General features: G+C 39.3%; 1 protein-coding gene across 1 annotated transcript in view; it reads right to left on the bottom strand.

Annotated features, from left to right (window-relative positions):
- The window catches only part of MOXD1 (monooxygenase DBH like 1), a 106,461-nt gene that overhangs the window by 33,496 nt on the left and 55,163 nt on the right, over positions 1–17,802 (bottom strand). Inside the window, exons 5-6 of the mRNA XM_004368978.1 lie at positions 3,955–4,134; positions 2,643–2,745 (exon numbers count right to left, since the gene is read on the bottom strand). Of these exons, the coding sequence (XP_004369035.1) occupies positions 2,643–2,745; positions 3,955–4,134 (283 nt within the window). The remainder of the gene's footprint in view (positions 1–2,642; positions 2,746–3,954; positions 4,135–17,802) is intronic.

Below are 17,802 nucleotides of genomic sequence, written 5' to 3'. Positions count from 1 at the left end.
AAGGGACAGGAAAGCTGGTGATAGGGAACCCAAGGTTGAGTAAGGACAGTGTTGACGTGTAGTGGGGTTGTTAACCATTGTCATAGGGCAATATGCGTACTGTTTAATGAGAAAATATTTTGTTCTGTAAACCTTCATCTAAAGTAAGAATAGCAGCACAACTGGAAGAGCGTAGTTGATGTTACTGAAACTGTGCATGTAGAAATTTTTGAAATGATGTATCTTTGGCTATGTATATTTTCACCAAAAAAAAAGCAGTCAAGAAGGGAGAGGGTTGACATGTCATGGGGTTGTTAACCAATGTCATAAAACAATATGTGTACTACTGTTTCATAAGAATCTATTTGTTCTGTAAACCTTCACCTGAAATACAATAAAAAAAAATTTAAAAAGAAAGAACTTTTCTATTAATCTAAATCCATATGATACTATGTTTTTAAAGGTAAAATTAATATAATGCTAAGAATGTATTCTAATTATGAATATGAATAAAAATAGAGTACTAAAAATCTTGAGTTCTATATGAACCTATTCATAGAATAAGCTTATATTCCATTTTTGCACTGAAACATCATGAGAAAGCAAACTTGACTGAAAATAGACAAGGCAAATCAATCAAATCTTCCACCTTTATAATACTGTATAAAAGAAGTGATTCATGTTGAATTTCTAATTGCAGAATTATTATACTTTATATAGAATATTCCTTTTATGAATAATATAAAATTAAAAATGTAAAAGATTTTTAAAAATAAAATTTGCAATATAAACGTAAGACATTTAAGAGTTTTTCTATTCTTATATTATGAACAACTTTTATAAGTTTTATAGACAAATATATTTTCATGGAAATGTAAACTTTAGAATTGGTAATAGGTTATTTTAAATTTTTTTTGTTTTTTTGGTTTTATAAAAGTTTTTAACTTTCTTATCAAGGTTCAGAGTAAGGGATTTGACTTATGGGTGAAAAATTAAAGTGGATTCAGAGAAAGTATTTTGTATGAACTACTTTGGGCAGAAAAAACAATTAATTAGCTTGCTAATAACAAGCACGGTATCTTGATAATTACTTTTAATTTAGAGAAACATCAATCCTGAAAAATCTCACCACACTACCCTTCCTTACAACCTATTTTCCATGCTGCACTAGTCAGAGTGGTCTTTTCGAAATACAAATGTGAATATTTGACTCCATTGCATCAAACTCTTCAATCACTTCCCACCACCTTTAGGATAAAGACTGAAATGTTTACCATGGCCTACGAGATCTTAGATGGTCTGATTTTGCCTTCATCTCCAAGCTCATCAGCTCGTTTCTTTACCTCTACCCTAGCACATCCAGTCATCCAGATGAACAGTTGGCTTCCTGGAGGAAGATTTTTCTGCCCACCACCCCGCCTCCCTTACTCACACGCTTACAGCTAGATTAGCTCACCAGTTAGTCTCACAGTGTCAGGCACCTCTCCTTGAGATCAGTTAGAACATGTATAAATTTACAGTAATTGGTGTGATTATTCGATTGTTTCTATTTCCTACTAGACTACAATATCCATGAGGGTGGGGGCAGTGACTCTTTTCTACTCAGATTATATACTCAAGCACAGGTCTGGCATATAGTTGGTGCCCAGGGTTTGCTGAATAACTGTATGAATCAATGCAAAATAATAACTGGGTTACTTCTGCTTATAATTTCATATTGAAGCTATCATTTTAGGGGGTTTTGGAATTTTACCTAAGTAAATTTAAAAATCAAATGTACAAGCTTAAAGCCCTTCTCTTCAACATCATATTACACAATGTCACTGCATAAATATTTCTTGAGTATATTTATAGTTTGTCCCATCACACAACAAAATGCTTAATACTTTTTTTAATATGATGAATAGTAGTATTTTCATATGTTCAGTTAGAAAGAAAATGTTTCATAAGCCCTAGATATTTAGGATTAATTTATATTCCCCTCCCCTCAAAAAATCTATTATACAAGTCCTGGTAAGTAGCAGGCAAATGTTTTCTAAGATTAGTGACTACACATGCTCACATGCCTGGTTCGGCTCTGGTTAATGCCTGTTGTCTCTATGAAATTATTAACGGGTATCCTTGTTCACTCTAAAATCATCTTCATTTGGATGATAAATGTGTAAGTTAACCCTACCATTCATCACCCATCTGTCAGTTTGTCTTACTGTGGTGACTTGCATGCTGGAAGCTATATCACTGGTGTTTCAAATACCAGCAGGTTTACCCATAGTGAACAAGTATCATTAGAGTTTCTAGTCTAAGACATACTAGAAAGAAAGGCCTAGTGATACACTTCCAGAAATTAGCCAGTGAAAACCCTATGAATCATAACAGAATATTGTCCAATATAGTACTGGAAGATAAACCTCTTAGGTTGGAAGGCACTCAAAATACACAGTGGCCACAACTAAGGACTCAAGCATAACCAGTGATCAGGACAATGGTGTAGGACTGGACAATGTTTCATTCTGTTGTACATGAGTTTGTGATGAGCTGGAGCCAACCCTATGGTAATTAACAACAACAACTTTAGCATAGGCTGCTATTTTGTTTCAACTCTGTTAACATAAGAGTTACAAAACATTTTAAAAGCATTGATAAAATATGAAGAATAAACTCACCTTCCTTATATGTTGGGTTGTCATAATGGACCTCCAGGAGCACATAATGAGGATCTAATGGAGCACCAAGGGATAAGCCAACATGAGGTGGATAGGAAAAGCCCTAAATGTGGAGAATTGCGTGAGTCAAAGTGTCCTATAAAAGTCCTAAGAGATTTACTCCACTCAAAACCCAACCATTCTCAAAGATATTTCAACATTCTGGAACTCCATTAATCTATACTTGATCAAATAAAATGACTTACAGAAAAAATCATCTCCTTGAGAAATGGAAATAAGGCACTTTTATATCAAAGATAGTGTGTATAGCTTTACTTATAGGTACAGGTAGTCCCTGACTTACAACAAATTTGAGTTATGATGAACCACACTTATACAACGGTCAGTGTATCTGGAACACTCCATCCTCTGGAGAAGAAGTTAGGGAAAAAAGTATGCAGGGGATATGGAAAAAATTACTGAGTTATGTGAACATGCTGCAAGCACTTGATCAGGATAATATGATGGAAAAAATCAGTGGAAAAATCGTACACATGTCAAGAATGCTGAATTTAGAGCTTGTTATCACCAACATGGAACAACTCATGGATCACAAAGAAGGGGAACTGACAGATCAGGACTTAATGGATTTTGAAGAGGAAAGAAATCTTGAAGGAAAAAAAAATAATGAGGAAGAAGGTGAGAGGTTGCCAAAAAATTTTACAGTGAAAGGATTAGCTGGAGTTTTTCTAAACTAAATCAGGGGTTTCAGTTGCTTGAAAACATGGACCCAAATGCTGATCACTTTATCAAAGTCAGTAAGAAGATTTGGGAAGCAGTGAGATGTTACTGCAAAATATATGAAGAAAAAAAGAAAAGGACCATACAGACAACTCACACTAATTTTCTAACTAAAAACGCCATCCCCATTCTCAGGGATAACCCAGATGATCCAGAACTTTCCACAAGTGGAGTTATTACCACAACTGACAAAATGCCAATGTCATCCAATTCTTCTTGTCAGAGTAAATTTTTATGACTTGTGTTTTTTATGTATTTATGCATTAAAATATATCTGTAAGTTTATATGTAAATGCTTCCAACCCTCAAAGACAAATAAAGATCAGATCTGTAAAGATACTGATAATAAAAGGCAATAATAATGAAAACTAAAAAAAAAAAGGTATTCAACTTACGTCAGAACTGACTTACAATGGAGTTGCCAGAATGAAACCCTGCTGAAAGTCAGGGACTACCTGTATTCAAATCACATTTGGGGTGCTGGGGGCATGAACAATTAATTGTGTTACATCACAGTAGTCACTAGCCCCACCTCTCCACCAATGGCCCAGGCAAAAATAACGGTCTCGCAGGTGAGGAATGCATCGGGCATGTTCGGGTGGTAACACTCATGGCCATAGTCCAGGACACTGTCGTTAAAGCTGCTGCTGCACTGATAGAGCAGGATGTGATGCACCAGACTCTCGTGGCCTCTCTGTAACACTGGCTCAACCTATGCAAGCACAAACAAGAGGGCGGATGTGACAAATAAACCACCCTACAACATCCTACAGCAAGCATGAAACCAGCAAAAATGATTTTCAAAGGATTATTAGCCGTTATCAATTATCAAAGTAGTTTTCAAAGGATATTCTTTTCAATGATGTAAAATTTATGTGCTTCAGGTATAATTTGCTCTGGAGATGATGACAGTAAGGATGATGTGATGATGACAATGATAGTGACAATGATGAAGACGATGATAACCATTTACAGCAAGAATCATAAGATTTTACCAATCTTTTTTTTTTTTTTTAACTTACTTTTGTTTCCTTTACTCATTCCTCACAGCAAGTGTTTAAAAACGTGATTGCTCTCTTCCAGGGTTCCCTCTCTCAGTCTCCCTGTCCTCCACCTCACAATGTCTTTACCCATAACAACTGGAGGTGACAGACCATCTCTCATTCGTTTTTATATACCTGGTGCTGAGCATAATGCCAGGCTCAAAGTAGGGCACGATAATGGATATTTTTATTTTAGTGATTAAGACTGAGTTCTAATAACAATTTTACTATTAGAATTTGAAGGAGATTTAAAAAAAATAATAACACTGTAACAACGTGCTCCTGTGACACTGCTCAAATTAGGAGAGGCAAACTAAAACCGGTTAAAATCAAATGGGCCATGAAGTTGGTCCTGATATTAAAAGCATCATCCATATGAACACTCTCCTACCCCATTGTCCCCTCTGTCAGTTCCCTTCATAACACTTGCCCACTTCAGTTCAGGAGCCTGGGGACCAACTGAGAATGAGCTAAGCACATCCTAACATCCTAAACCAAAAAAGCCAAACTCATTGTAGTTGAACTGATTCCAATTGCTGGCTACTCCATGTGTTACAGAGTAGAACTGCTCTATAGGTTTTCTTGACTATAATCTTTACAGAAACAGATCGACAGGCCTCTGCAGTCTGCTGGGTGGGTTTGAACCACTAACCTTTAGATTAGTAGTCAACCACAAACCATTTGCATTACCCAGGGACCTTCTAATATCCCAGAGATCCTCATATCCAGAGGAAATGGGAGTCATGTGCTTAGCCTAACTGGGCTATAGGTCCTGGCATCAGTTACTGGATTCTTTGAACCTTCTGTTCAACTGATAAAAAAAGAAGCCCTGGTGGTCCCCTAAACTTCCAAGAGTTTAGTTGCCTTAGGGTTCATCAACACTTCGGTTTTGGGTTCTAACTACGCAAATACAGGCACTGCATTTTGAAACCCTTGCTGCGCTCTCTAGACATACATGCTAAGACGTATTTTCAGCTGTATACTTCTAGAACTTTTAGTTTTCCATTTTCTCCGTTGTTTTTCTTTTCTTTCTTTTTTTCTTTTTTTTTTAATAGGAAAATCAAAGTGGCCAAAAAGGGAAGAGGTATGTAGTGTCTAGAGGTCTGAATGGGCCACCAAGGGATTTGAGTTTTTAAATCTGCTCTTCATTTGTGTTGCACAGTAAGTCTACACACTCAACCCACATGTACATTTTTAACATCACATTCACTAAAATGACACTGCACGTAGTTTTGTTTGCACTTGTTCTGTCTCTAAAAGGTTGTGAGCCCTGAAGGCAGAAACTGTTTTCTATTTTACTTGAAAATGTCCTCGTTATTGTTCAAGCATGGTTGCATAATAAATGATGAATGCACAGAAGTGTAGTCCAGAATCTCCACTGGAATTTAGTTTCCACATCTAGTTTGAGGTTACTTGTGGAATCTGACTTATTCGTTGCCTCAGTACTCCAAGAAGAACAGGGCATTGCCCTATATCAGCTGTAAAATACTCAGGCAAAACATAGGGTTTCTGCTAAGTCTTTTATAAGTTCAGGCAGAAATTGTAGGTTGTACCAAGCCTGCAAGGTAGGTCCTGCAAAAGAGCCATTAGAACAAATGAAAGTTGGCTGTTGTCAAGGCAGTTACAGAGAGCAGTGGCCTTCATTAAGGCATAGCAAGAGGGAGCTAAGAGAGCTGGGGCTGAACCTGTGATGCTGGTTGGTACCTTACTTTATGGTGCTTCAAATAAGCTGCTTAAAAGACCCTTTTAAAGAAGATGGCTTTTTTTAAAAAAATAGGCACCACTAAAAGTGACACCCAGATGTCAAGCTACCAATGCATTCTACCAATAATAATAGTAACATCTATCTTTTCTTTGGGAGTCCCTGGGTAGTGCAAACAGTTAACACACTCAGCTGTTAACCCAAAGGTTGAAGGTTGGAGTCCACACAGAGGCACCTTGAAAAATGGTCTGGTGATCTACTTCCAAAAAATCAGCCACTGAAAACCCTATGGAGAACAGTTCTACTCTGAAACACATGGGATCAATGAGTCGAATTATCTTCTGTTGAGCATCTACTATCTGCCAGATGGAGCCCTGGTGGTGCAGTGGTTAACAGCTAGGCTGCTAACCAAGAGGTCGGCAGTTCAGATCCACCAGCCACTCCTTATAAACCCTATGGGGCAGTTCTACTCTGTCCTATAGGGTCACTACGAGACAGCAACAGGTTTGTTTTTTTTGGTATCTGCCAGATACTGTATTAGACATTCTATGTATCTCATTTAATATTTACAACAAATCTATTAGGTAGATGTTATTGCTGTATTTTATGGATTAGAAAACTGAGACTCAGAAAGATTATGCAACAAGCCCAAGGACCCACAGTTAGGAAGTGGTTGATCAGGATTTGGAACCAAGCCAGTCTGACCCCAAAGTTAGTATTCTTTTAACTACAACACATTATTGCAAGTAGACATGTTGAAGTCCCCCTGCCTCAAGAATCCTGGAAGCTGCTGCCAGTGAGAGGGAGGAACGAAAGGCTTCAGTAAGGAAAGCTACTGATAGCTGTCATCAACAAGGATTATGACACCTCGGAGCCAATATGAAGAGATACTTTTGGGAAATACTAGCAAGAATCACCACAGAACAGCGCCATCAGAGGAGCAGCACCACGATGGAGGCCCTATGTGTGGGGGTCTCATACCCTCCTTGTCACCCCAGTCCAAGTGCCCCTTGACCTCCAGGGAGAAGATCGAGGTGGGGCCTTGCAATGTCCTCCTCCCTAAGGAGGGCAAATAAGAAGTCTCTCCTTGAAACCTGGTGAGGCCTTCAAGGAGAATTACATTGTAATCTGCCCTTTGGATTATAAATGAAGGGTACAGCCTAGAAAATGAGGATTCCCTAATAAAAAATACACTCATAAAACAACACACTTATCTGTATGCAAACCAAGGTACTGATCATAGGAGAAGAGGATAAGGAGGCTTGGAAGAAGCTAAGTCCTTGATAAAATAGAAAGGATATGGGAGATGAGAAGAAGAAAGAAATAGAAATGCTTGGGAATCATATGTCACTAATGGTGATGTAAACAGTTAATGTGCTCAGCTGCTTACTAAAGGGTTGGCGGTTTGAGTCCACTCAGAGGTTCCTCAGAAGAAAGGCCTGATTATCTACTTCCAAAAAATCAGCCACTGAAAACCCTATGGAGCACAGTTTTACTCTGACACACATGGGGTCTCCATGACTGGAGTCAATTCAGTGGTAATTGGTTTGGGGTTTGTTGTTTTGTTTTGAGGAGGAGGGTGATAATTGAGACACCAAGAATATTTTTAAGAATAGTCAGGTGACATGTTCCGGAACATGGGAGCACTCTGATCTCTGTAGGACAGAGTCACTGCCACATAGTGCCCAACATGGGATGGAATTTCCCAGGATGCTTCAGGCCATCCAAGCTTCTGCCATGCTTATAAAGCCCTAATGATGCCAGTGCGGTTCTGCCAATTCCTAAATGATAAGCTTTTATCATCTACTTCCTCAACCAACTCCACAACCATTTTTAGCAGTCATAAAACTCATATTTTAAATGAATTATGATATTCTTCTTGAGTCCACTAAGGCTGAGGTGGAGTCTGTCAAGCACCATCTGAGGAAACGAAATAAGGACCACAAATGTTCTGTGGCTGAGAGTTTGCTGTGGCCTCCTCCTGCTTGTTGGCTGAATGCAAGCATTAAATACTACTGTTTCATGTGTACTCAGTAACTGTTCATGGAAAAAAAAATTTCCCTTTGCATCACTGCATTGTGTGGAATGATGCTGGACTTAAACATTTTTTATTTAAAATACGTCTGAGGCAACACTGATTCAGTGCTATAGGGAGCAGCACTTAAAAACTATGCCCTAAATATAAAATGGTACAACCATTTTGGAAATCGATTTGGCACTTCCTAAAAAAGCTAGAAATAGAAGTACCATACGATCCAGCAGTCCTATTCCTTGGAATATATCCTAGAGAAATAAGAGCTGTCACACGAATAGATATATGCACACCTATGTTCACTGCAGCACTGTTCACAATAGCAAAAAAGATGGAAACAACTTAGGTGTCCATCAACGGACGAATGAATAAAAAAATTATGGTATATTCACACAATGGAATACTACGCATTGATAAAGAACAAAGATGAATATGTAAAATATCTCATGACATGGATGAATCTGGAAGGCATTATGCTGAGTGAAATTAGTCAGTTGCAAGAGGACAAATATTTTATAAGACCACTATTATAGGAACTCAAGAAAAGGTTTAACCACGGAAGAAAACATTCTTTGATGGTTACAAGCGTGGGAAGGGAGGGAGAGGGGTATTCACTAACTAGACAGTAGACAAGAATTATCTTAGGTGAAGGGAAGGACAACACACACTACAGAGGAAGTCAGCACAACTGGACTAAACCAAAAACTAATAAGTTTCCTGAATATAACCAAACATTTCGAGGGACAGAGGAGCAGGGACAGGGGTCTGGGGACCATGATTTCAGGGGACATCTAAGTCAATTGGCATAACAAAGTTTATTAAGAAAATGTTCTGCATCCCGTGGCGTCTGGGGCCTTAAAAGCTAGCGAGTGGCCATCTAAGATGCATTAATTGGTCCCAACCCAGCTGGAGCAAAGGAGAAGGAAGAACACCAAAGACACAAGGAAAATATTAGCCCAAGAGACAGAAAGGGCCACATAAATCAGAGATTCCATCAGCGTGAGACCAAAAGAACTAGATCGTGCCGGGCTACCACCAATCACTGCCTTGACAGGGAACACAACAGAGAGTCCCTGTTGGAGCAAGAGAAAACTGGGGTGCAGAACTCAAATTCTAGTAAAAAGACCAGACTTAATGGTCTGACTGAGACTGGAGGGACCCCGGAAGACATGGTCCCCGGACTCTCTGTTAGTCCAAAACTAAACCATTCCAGAGGCCAACTCTTCAGACAAAGGTTAGACTGGACTATCAGATATAAAATGTTACTTGTGAAGAGTGTGTTTCTTAGCTCAAGTAGATACATGAGACTAAATGGGCAGCTCCTGTCTGGAGGCGAGATGAGAAGGCAGAAAGGGACAGGAGTTGGTTGAACGGACATGGGAAATCTGGGGTGGAAAGGAGAAGTGTGCTGTCACAGTATAGGGAGAGCAACTAGGGTCACACAACAATGCGTGTATAAATTTTTTGTATGAGAAACTAACTTCAATTGTAAGCTTTCACTTAAAGCACAATTAAAAAAAAAAAAAAAACTATGCCCTATTTTGGTTACTTCACGGATGTCAAATTATTATCACGATCAAGAGGGGAATGCTAAAAGTTGTCTCTTATTCAAAAAAAAAAATGAGAATTATAGAAATTATTAAAGGAGAGCATGGCAGGGAGACAAAGGCTAGCGTTGCATTGCCTCTCTGTCTGCTCGCGAGCTACTTTTCTCAATGAAGCTTTGTTCGTGCAGGAAAAAAAAAAGAAGAGCGTGGCAACATAAAGTTTACAAATGTAGATAAACTGGTATTTCTGAGATTGGGGTGACATTTAATTTAATTTTGCTTTTAATCTGGCTCTATAACAGCAAAGGAAATAAATACAAAGAAATATAAATCAGTGCAAATGGAGTGGGTAGTGATGCAAACACAGAACTAAATGTACCTGATGACATTTCATACTGTGTCATGGAATCACTATATTATTGTACGTAAGTGAAGTTTACAGACCAGACAGATGATAGGCCTCTGTGCCCATCTGCATATGCAAAAGAGGCCAAGCAAGGCTGGCCTGGCAGCTGTGGGTTGTCTGTTAGCCTCAGTGCTGGAAAGTAATGGCCTGGGAACCAAAACACAGATGAAGAAGAGAAGGCAAGGCTTCAACCTGAGTCTTTTAAAGAAGAGTAAAACAGTTCCTCCAATTAGTTTGAGAAATCAGAGCAAAGCCAAGACCAAGCTGGAAATGAACATTGATCATGAAACTGAACCTAGAAATTGAAAAGTTCCAAATATTTATAGTTTCTCTTGACCATCTCCTCTTACTGTCTTTATAGAAGTTAAATATGCCTAGTATAGCCCCTGCAACATAGAGTGCTTAATAACTATTGAGTTGAACTAAATACCTTCCCATGAAGCCAACATTAATGAGGATAAGTCATCAAATTCATTTGCCTCCTAGTTTCTTGATTAACTCCAGTGACCTACCAATTCCTAAATGATGACTCCACTTCAGCAATCCAATCCCATTGTCACATCCTGTCCTTGTAACCACCCAAGGCTGATCTCCCTCTGAAATTCTTTCTGTCCCTTTTTCCTGCTCTTTTAGGTCTCTTGCACCTTTCTAGTCACTCAACTCATCATTTTCTCCTGGGAGGTCACTTGAATACTTAACTTACTAGCACTCTCACAAATGACCCAGAAGCTCACCACTGTAGATCAATCCTGAATTCTGCCTTTCTCATCCTCCACTGGAACAACTCTAAGTAATACTGGAGATACTTTCACAACTATTCATATAAACCCAAAAAACCAAACCTGTTGCCATCGAGTGGATTCCAACTCATAGCAACCCTATAGGACAGAGTAGAACTCCCCATAGTGTTTCTAAGGTTGTAATCTTTACAGAAGCAGACTGCCACATCTTTCTTTTGAGGAGTAGTTGGTGGGTTTGAACCACCAACCTTTTGGTTAGTAGCCAAGTGCTTAACCACTCCTCAACTCTTCACATAAGACGTCAAAATTCATAATTCACACTTTTACCTCTGCACATCGATCTTTATTTTGCTCCACATTTGTTCCTTTCTCCAAAATGCATTCCAAACCTTTGTCTATCTATGCATACCTCCTAACCAATGCTCAGTAAATGAATCAATTATTTTGGTGAGAGAGGAAAAGATTTCCATCCACTTTCTAGTTTCATGAGGGCAAAGCCAGAGTTAGAGTTTGACACAAAGGACACCATACGACTGAAAAATTCTAAATTTCAGCAACCCATTTTAACATTAAAAAAAATGTTACAAAGTAATAAAGTGAGGCAAAGATTCTACCCTTGGTATCATCTTATTCTACTTATCCTGAACCATACAGATGGCATGAGATGTGGAGAACCAAAACCAAGGGACTTAGTACTGGGATAAGACAAAAAATTCTAGATGTTACAGAATTCCATAGAACTGAACCTGTAACTGTCAAGTCAATTCCAATTCATGGCAATCCCATGTGTGTTACAGTAGAACTGTGCTCCACAGGGTTTTCAATGGCTGATTTTTCAGAAGTAGATCACCAGGCCCTTCTCTCAAGGTGCCTCTGGGTGGACTTGAACCTCTAATCTTTCAGTTAGCAGTCAAGTGCATAAACCATTTGTACCACCCAGGGACACCCCCTTAGAATTTGGAGCCAAAAAACTAGCTCAGAAGAGAAGGTAAGAAAATTTTATCGGACATGTACGTTATTTTTCTGTTATTTTTGGAGAAATGGGATCTTTGATAAAACTATGAAGTGTCTACCCGCTGGCCTCTTCTCATGATCTGTGAAAACAGACTTAGTTCAAACAGGACTTCTCTTGAAAGTCATTGAGAATCAGCAAACTTAAAAATCCACATGCTTTTGCAGACTTCAAAGGGCCAATTCCCTGTAAACAATTAACGCTTGCTGAAAGAAACATATCTTTTGGTTAATTCCTCTATCCTCACTTTTCAGTCAAAAGCTAATGATTTGCAGATTTGTACAGGGTTGTATCCTTTCACCATACTTAATCAATCTGTATGCAGAGCAAATAATCTGAGAAGCTGAAGAAGAATGAGCCATCAGGATTGGAGGAAGACTCATTAACAACCTTCGACATGCAGATGACACAACCTTGCTTGCTGAAAGTAAAGAGGACCTGAAGCACTTCCTGGTAAAGATCAACAATCTTCAGTATGGATTACACCTCAACACAAAGAAAATAAAAATCCTTGCAACTGGACCAATAAGCAACATCATGATAAGAGAAAATATTGACGCTGTCAAGGATTTCATTTTACTTGGATCCACAATCAACACCCATGGAAGCAGCAGTCAAGAAATCAAAAGACTCATTGTATGGGCAAATCTGCTGCAAAAGACTTCTTTTAAGTGTTCAAAAGCAAAGATGTCACCTTGAAGACAGATGCGCCTGACCCAAGCCATGGTGTTTTCAATCACCTCATATGCAAACGAAACCTGGACAATGAATAAGGAAGATGGAAGAAGAATTGATGCCTTTGAATTGTAGTCTTGGCGAAGAATATTGAATATACCATGTACTGTCAAAAGAACGAACAAATGTCTTGGAAGAAGTACAGCCAGAGTGCTCCTTGGAAGCGAGAATGGAGAGACTTCATGTCATACTTTGAACACGTTATCAGGAGGGATGAGTCTCCGGAGAAGGGCATCATGCTTCGTAAGGTGGAGAGTCAGTGAAAAAGAAGACCCTACATGAGACAGGTTGAGACAGTGGCTGCAACAATGGGCTCAAACACAGCAATGATAGTGAGGATGGCGCAGGACCAGGCAATGTTTCGTTCTGTTGTACACAGGGTTGCTGTGAGTCAGAACCAACTGGACGGCACCTAACAACAATAACGACAGCACATGTATATATACCTAGGTCATGATTGTCCCTGCAGCTGTTTGTGACACAGACTTATCACAAATATACGTTTCCCTTAACATGATTGAGGTTAAGTAGGTTTCATTATCTATAGCTAAACATATGTATAAGGAGCCCTGGTGGCCAGTGGTTAAAGCGATCTGCTGCTAGCCAAAAAGTCAGTGGTATGAACCCACCAGCGATTTCCTTGGAGAAAGATGTGACAGTCTGCTTCAGTAAAGATTTACAGCCTTGTAAACCCTATGGGGCAATTCTATTCTGTCCCATAGGGTTGCAATGAGTCAGAATCAACTTGACGGGAATGGGTTTTAAATATATGTGTATCTTGGTTTAGTTTTTAATTTTTAGGACAAAAAAAGGGAAAAGTGCCGTTAACTTGTCTATGTATACTGAGCTCCATGTGAAAAAAATAGGGAGGTTATCAGAGCTCTTATAAACAATTTTCCTATATTTAGTTTTCCAAGTCTACTCATTTAAGATGTGGCTCCTTGCTTGTTGAAACATGAGTGGAACATGGCTCTCCAGAAACAACTTTCAACTGAATAAATTAAAACCTAAAACAAAAGGAAGAGGTGATGGGTGGAATGTGTAATGAGCTGGAATTCTGCAAAGCCGTATCACTATTGTTCCTGTCTGTTCTTGTCCCTGGCATCCTGCTTTACATATCTACCCAGGTATAGGTTGTTGTCCAGGTAAAAGCAAGTAAACCATTTCTGACAAAGGTTATCAGAAGGTCAGCTGGCTTATACCGTGATGCTTCACAGAAGGACATTTCAGCCAGAACTAGCAGCTTAGATAGGTGATTATATGATCATGCTGTCCTGCTCATCTGACTAACATAGGATAGTGGTATCTACCCCATCAATCTCTCTCTGTCTTCCTCCTCATCCCTAACGGGAAAGCTCTTTCGTATGATAATTTATCCAGTATGAGAGGCAACCAAATTTAGCAAGAGAATGGGATATTTGCCCCATGGGCAGTTCACTCTGAAAAAGATGAGGGTTCAGAGCAAAAGACCTGATGTGGCTTCAAGGGGTCACAGCATGAATGGAATTGGCAGCTAAAGAACAGCAGGGTTGGCAAGATGAGGTCAAATGAGATACAGAAGATAAAGGGAAGAACTGGAGAAGAGGAGACTTCTGGGAAATAATTCCCTCCCCACCTACTGCAACCCTAGTGGCGCAATGGTTAAGGGCTTGGCAGCTAACCAAAAGGTAGGTGGCTCGAACCCACCAGCAGCTCCACAGGAGAAAACACCTGGTGATCTGCTCCCGTAAAGATTACAGCCTAGGAAACCCCGTGGGGCAGTTCTACTCTGTCCTATAGGATCACTATGAGGCAGAATTTTACTTGAGTGCACACAACAACAACTGCAACCCTGGATTCTCATGGGAGCTGCCATCTTTGTACATGATTTTGCCCTGCCAGCTATAATTGTTCAGTTCAGAGATGGGTACCCCAGCCAGGATGAGCCAAAAGAATGTTCTTGGGATTTTTTTTTTTCAAACTAAGAAAAGAAATCAATCCCCTTGGAGAAGCTGGAGATTGTGAGATTCAGCAGCTCTCAGGAGTGATATTTTTCAGCACATGGAAGAAGCCAGTATACAGTGAGATACAATGAAGCCAGCACAGAGAGATACCAAAGACGAGATAACACAGTCTTGGCCATGTTTGAACACCTAACTTGTTTCTGAAACCTGCTGCATCTCTGCCATTGTGTAATGTATTTATTCAACCTTTACTTTTATTTCATGAATTAATACATTCCTCTCCTTTTCCTAAGCTGGTTCAAATTGGGTTCCTGTTATTTGAAAATGAAGAGTCTTGATTTATAAGCAAACACAAGTATGTATCATCAATTCATCAATGTGTACGTGCATTCATGCAGGTGCCACAGGAAATTATCTTTTTTTCGGAACCTTGCCACATAAAACTACTCTGCTTTTGTTTTAGTCTCTCAGCTGATTTATTATTCTTCACTAGATCTGAGTAAGTTAAGAAGAAAACTTCTTCAGTAAATCCTCTTTAAGAGTGATAGGGGGAAAAATAACCCCTTCTAATACACGCAAAAGAAACCCTGATGGCGTAGTGGTTAAGAGCTCAGCTGCTAACCAAAAGGTTGGCAGTTTGAATCCACCAGCCGCTCCTTGGAAACCCTATGGGGCAGTTCTACTCAGTCCTACACGGTCACTATGAGTCAGAATCGACACGACGGCAACAGGTTTTGGTTTTTTTGGTTAATACACAAAAATATCTTCCTCAATTGCTTAGTAATTCCTGAAATGCCACTTAGGCACTCTACATTACGGCTTTTTTACTTGAATATGCAAGCACCCTTGAGAGAGGTAACATATTATGATTTAAAATCATTTATTTCGGAATGTAAATTAATTAGATTCTTTTGTCAAACACCTAAGAACATAAAACAGAACAAAATTACCTTTAACAAACTTTGTAACACAGCATACTTAACATACGTGTATATTGTTCTTTGAATTTTTAACAGATTATTCATGAACTCTAAGTTAGCTTGTGGCCCTGTGGTAAAATATATGCTAATTTTTGGTCGCCTGGGATATTCCATAAACCAAAGACCACCTAGCTACTCTAAGAAATTTTAAATTAACATGAATAGGACCAGCAAGGAGTAGAGGTCTGGAGATCTGGCAACTAAGTTCACTTCCTGGCTGGACCACTAACTGGCTGTGTGATATGCCTACAAGCAAGTTACTTCACACTAGGAGCATCACTTTCCTCATCTGAAAAAGGAAGAATGAGAGTAAGATCCAATTGTATATTCCTAAATTCTACTTATTGTTGTTGTTGTTAAGTGCCATCAAGTTATTTTTGACTCATAGCAATCCCATGTGACAAAGTAGAACTGCTCCATAGGGTTTTCCAAGCTATAATCTTTACGGGAGCAGATCACCAGGTCTTTCTCCTGTAGAGCCACTGGGTGGATTCAAACCTCAAACGCTTTAGTTAGCAGCCGAGAGGTTAACCATTGCACAACCAGGGCTCCTTATATTCTATTTCTTATACCTCACTAAACAAAAACAACACCTATCTACCTACTATGTGCTCTTCGTTAGGTGATGAGGGAGGAAACAAAGATGAATCAAACATGAAACATAAATCTGACGATCACATATAGCTTCTATTCTACAATAGTAGAGAAGCTAATCAGGAGAAGGAGAATTTTTGGTTGCCTTCTAGCATTGATTCCCCCATATGATCCTCCTCCCAGGACCCTGAATTTCTTAGCTACACCATTTGGCTAAGAATGATCCCCATCTCCCTTGAATAGCCTAAATTCATCCGTGTTAGCCCATCCTTGGTGTGAGCCTAAATTGGTCCAATTAACAGAAATTCCAGGATTTTTGTATGGTGGTTGGCAGAAAAGCTATCCCCTCCTTTTCCCTAGATGTGAAAAAGGAAGCATGTAGCCTCAGGAGTTTGGGCTGCCATTTCTCTACCAGGATGGAAAACAGCCTAAGACGTAAAGTCAACACAATGTAAAGGGCAAAGCTGCAAAATGAAGCTAAAGCTCTTGAAACATCATAAACCTCTGGACCAAGAGGTTTACTTGAAATAAAGCCTTGAGACAGAACACTCATTTAAAATAAAAATGTGTTTGATTTGACAGTAATCACCAATGGCGATAGTTTTCTTCAATCACCTTTTGTTTTTTTCCCCCTTTCAAGCAAGCAATGAAAGCTGAGGGGTCTATCCAAATCTGGATTAAGTTGGAAGCTTTGTTAATTCAGATATCTGGAGGAAAAAAAAAGAGTTACTAAAATGGCTAATAGCAGAGCCTGTTTCTATAATGTGTTTGAAAATCAACTTTCTTCAAGAGAACACTGTATGTGACAAATGCCAAAGAAACATGACTCATCCTATTTCCTATTTCTCATCTTCAAAATGTCCTTCGAGTTACTTTCCAGTCACAGAAATCATCCTAGTCCACACCCTCCATCCATCCTGCCTGAATTATTTTGACAGCCCCTTACTTAGTCTTCTTGAACATTTACAATCTTGCCTTATGGTCAGCCCTGCATATCGCAGCCAGACAATCTTCCCAAATCAGCACTTTTCACCTTGTCAACCCTCTGACCAATAACATTCAATAGAATAGCTCCAAACACCTTTACCATAGCTGATAAAGTCCACACTACTTTTTCTGACATTTAGGGCCCTCTGTCATTGACTGAAGGTCCCTCGGCAGTGCAAATGGTTTGCTCTCAACTACTAACAAAAAGATTGATGGTTTGAACTCACTCGGCAGCACCACAGAAGAAAGGGCTGGTGATCTGCTTCCATAAAAATTACCCATTGCTATCAAGTTGATTCCGACTCAGATTGACCATATACGACAGAGAAGACTGTAAATCTTTACAGAAGCAGACTGCCAAATCTTTCTCCTACAGAGTGGCTGATGGGTTCTAACCACTGACCTTTCGGTTAACAGCCAAGTGTTTAACCACTGTGCCACCAGAGCACCTTCTGTAAAGATTACAGTCAAGAAAATCCTATGGAGCTCAGTTTTACTTTGTAACACACGGGGTCACCGTGAGTTGGGATTGACTCAACAGCAATGGATTTGGTTTGGGTTTTGGTCATTGACTGCATTTACATATGTGGTCCTATGTGCATAAATTCCAAGTCATATGACGGATCCTGTCCCTTTATATACCTCGTTCATTCTCACCT

The sequence above is a fragment of the Trichechus manatus genome, unplaced genomic scaffold (genome assembly GCF_000243295.1).
Source record: "Trichechus manatus latirostris isolate Lorelei unplaced genomic scaffold, TriManLat1.0 scaffold00002, whole genome shotgun sequence".
Taxonomy (NCBI): domain Eukaryota; kingdom Metazoa; phylum Chordata; class Mammalia; order Sirenia; family Trichechidae; genus Trichechus; species Trichechus manatus.
Note: the sequence above shows the minus strand (reverse complement) of the source record. Positions and strands in the feature narration are given on the sequence as shown.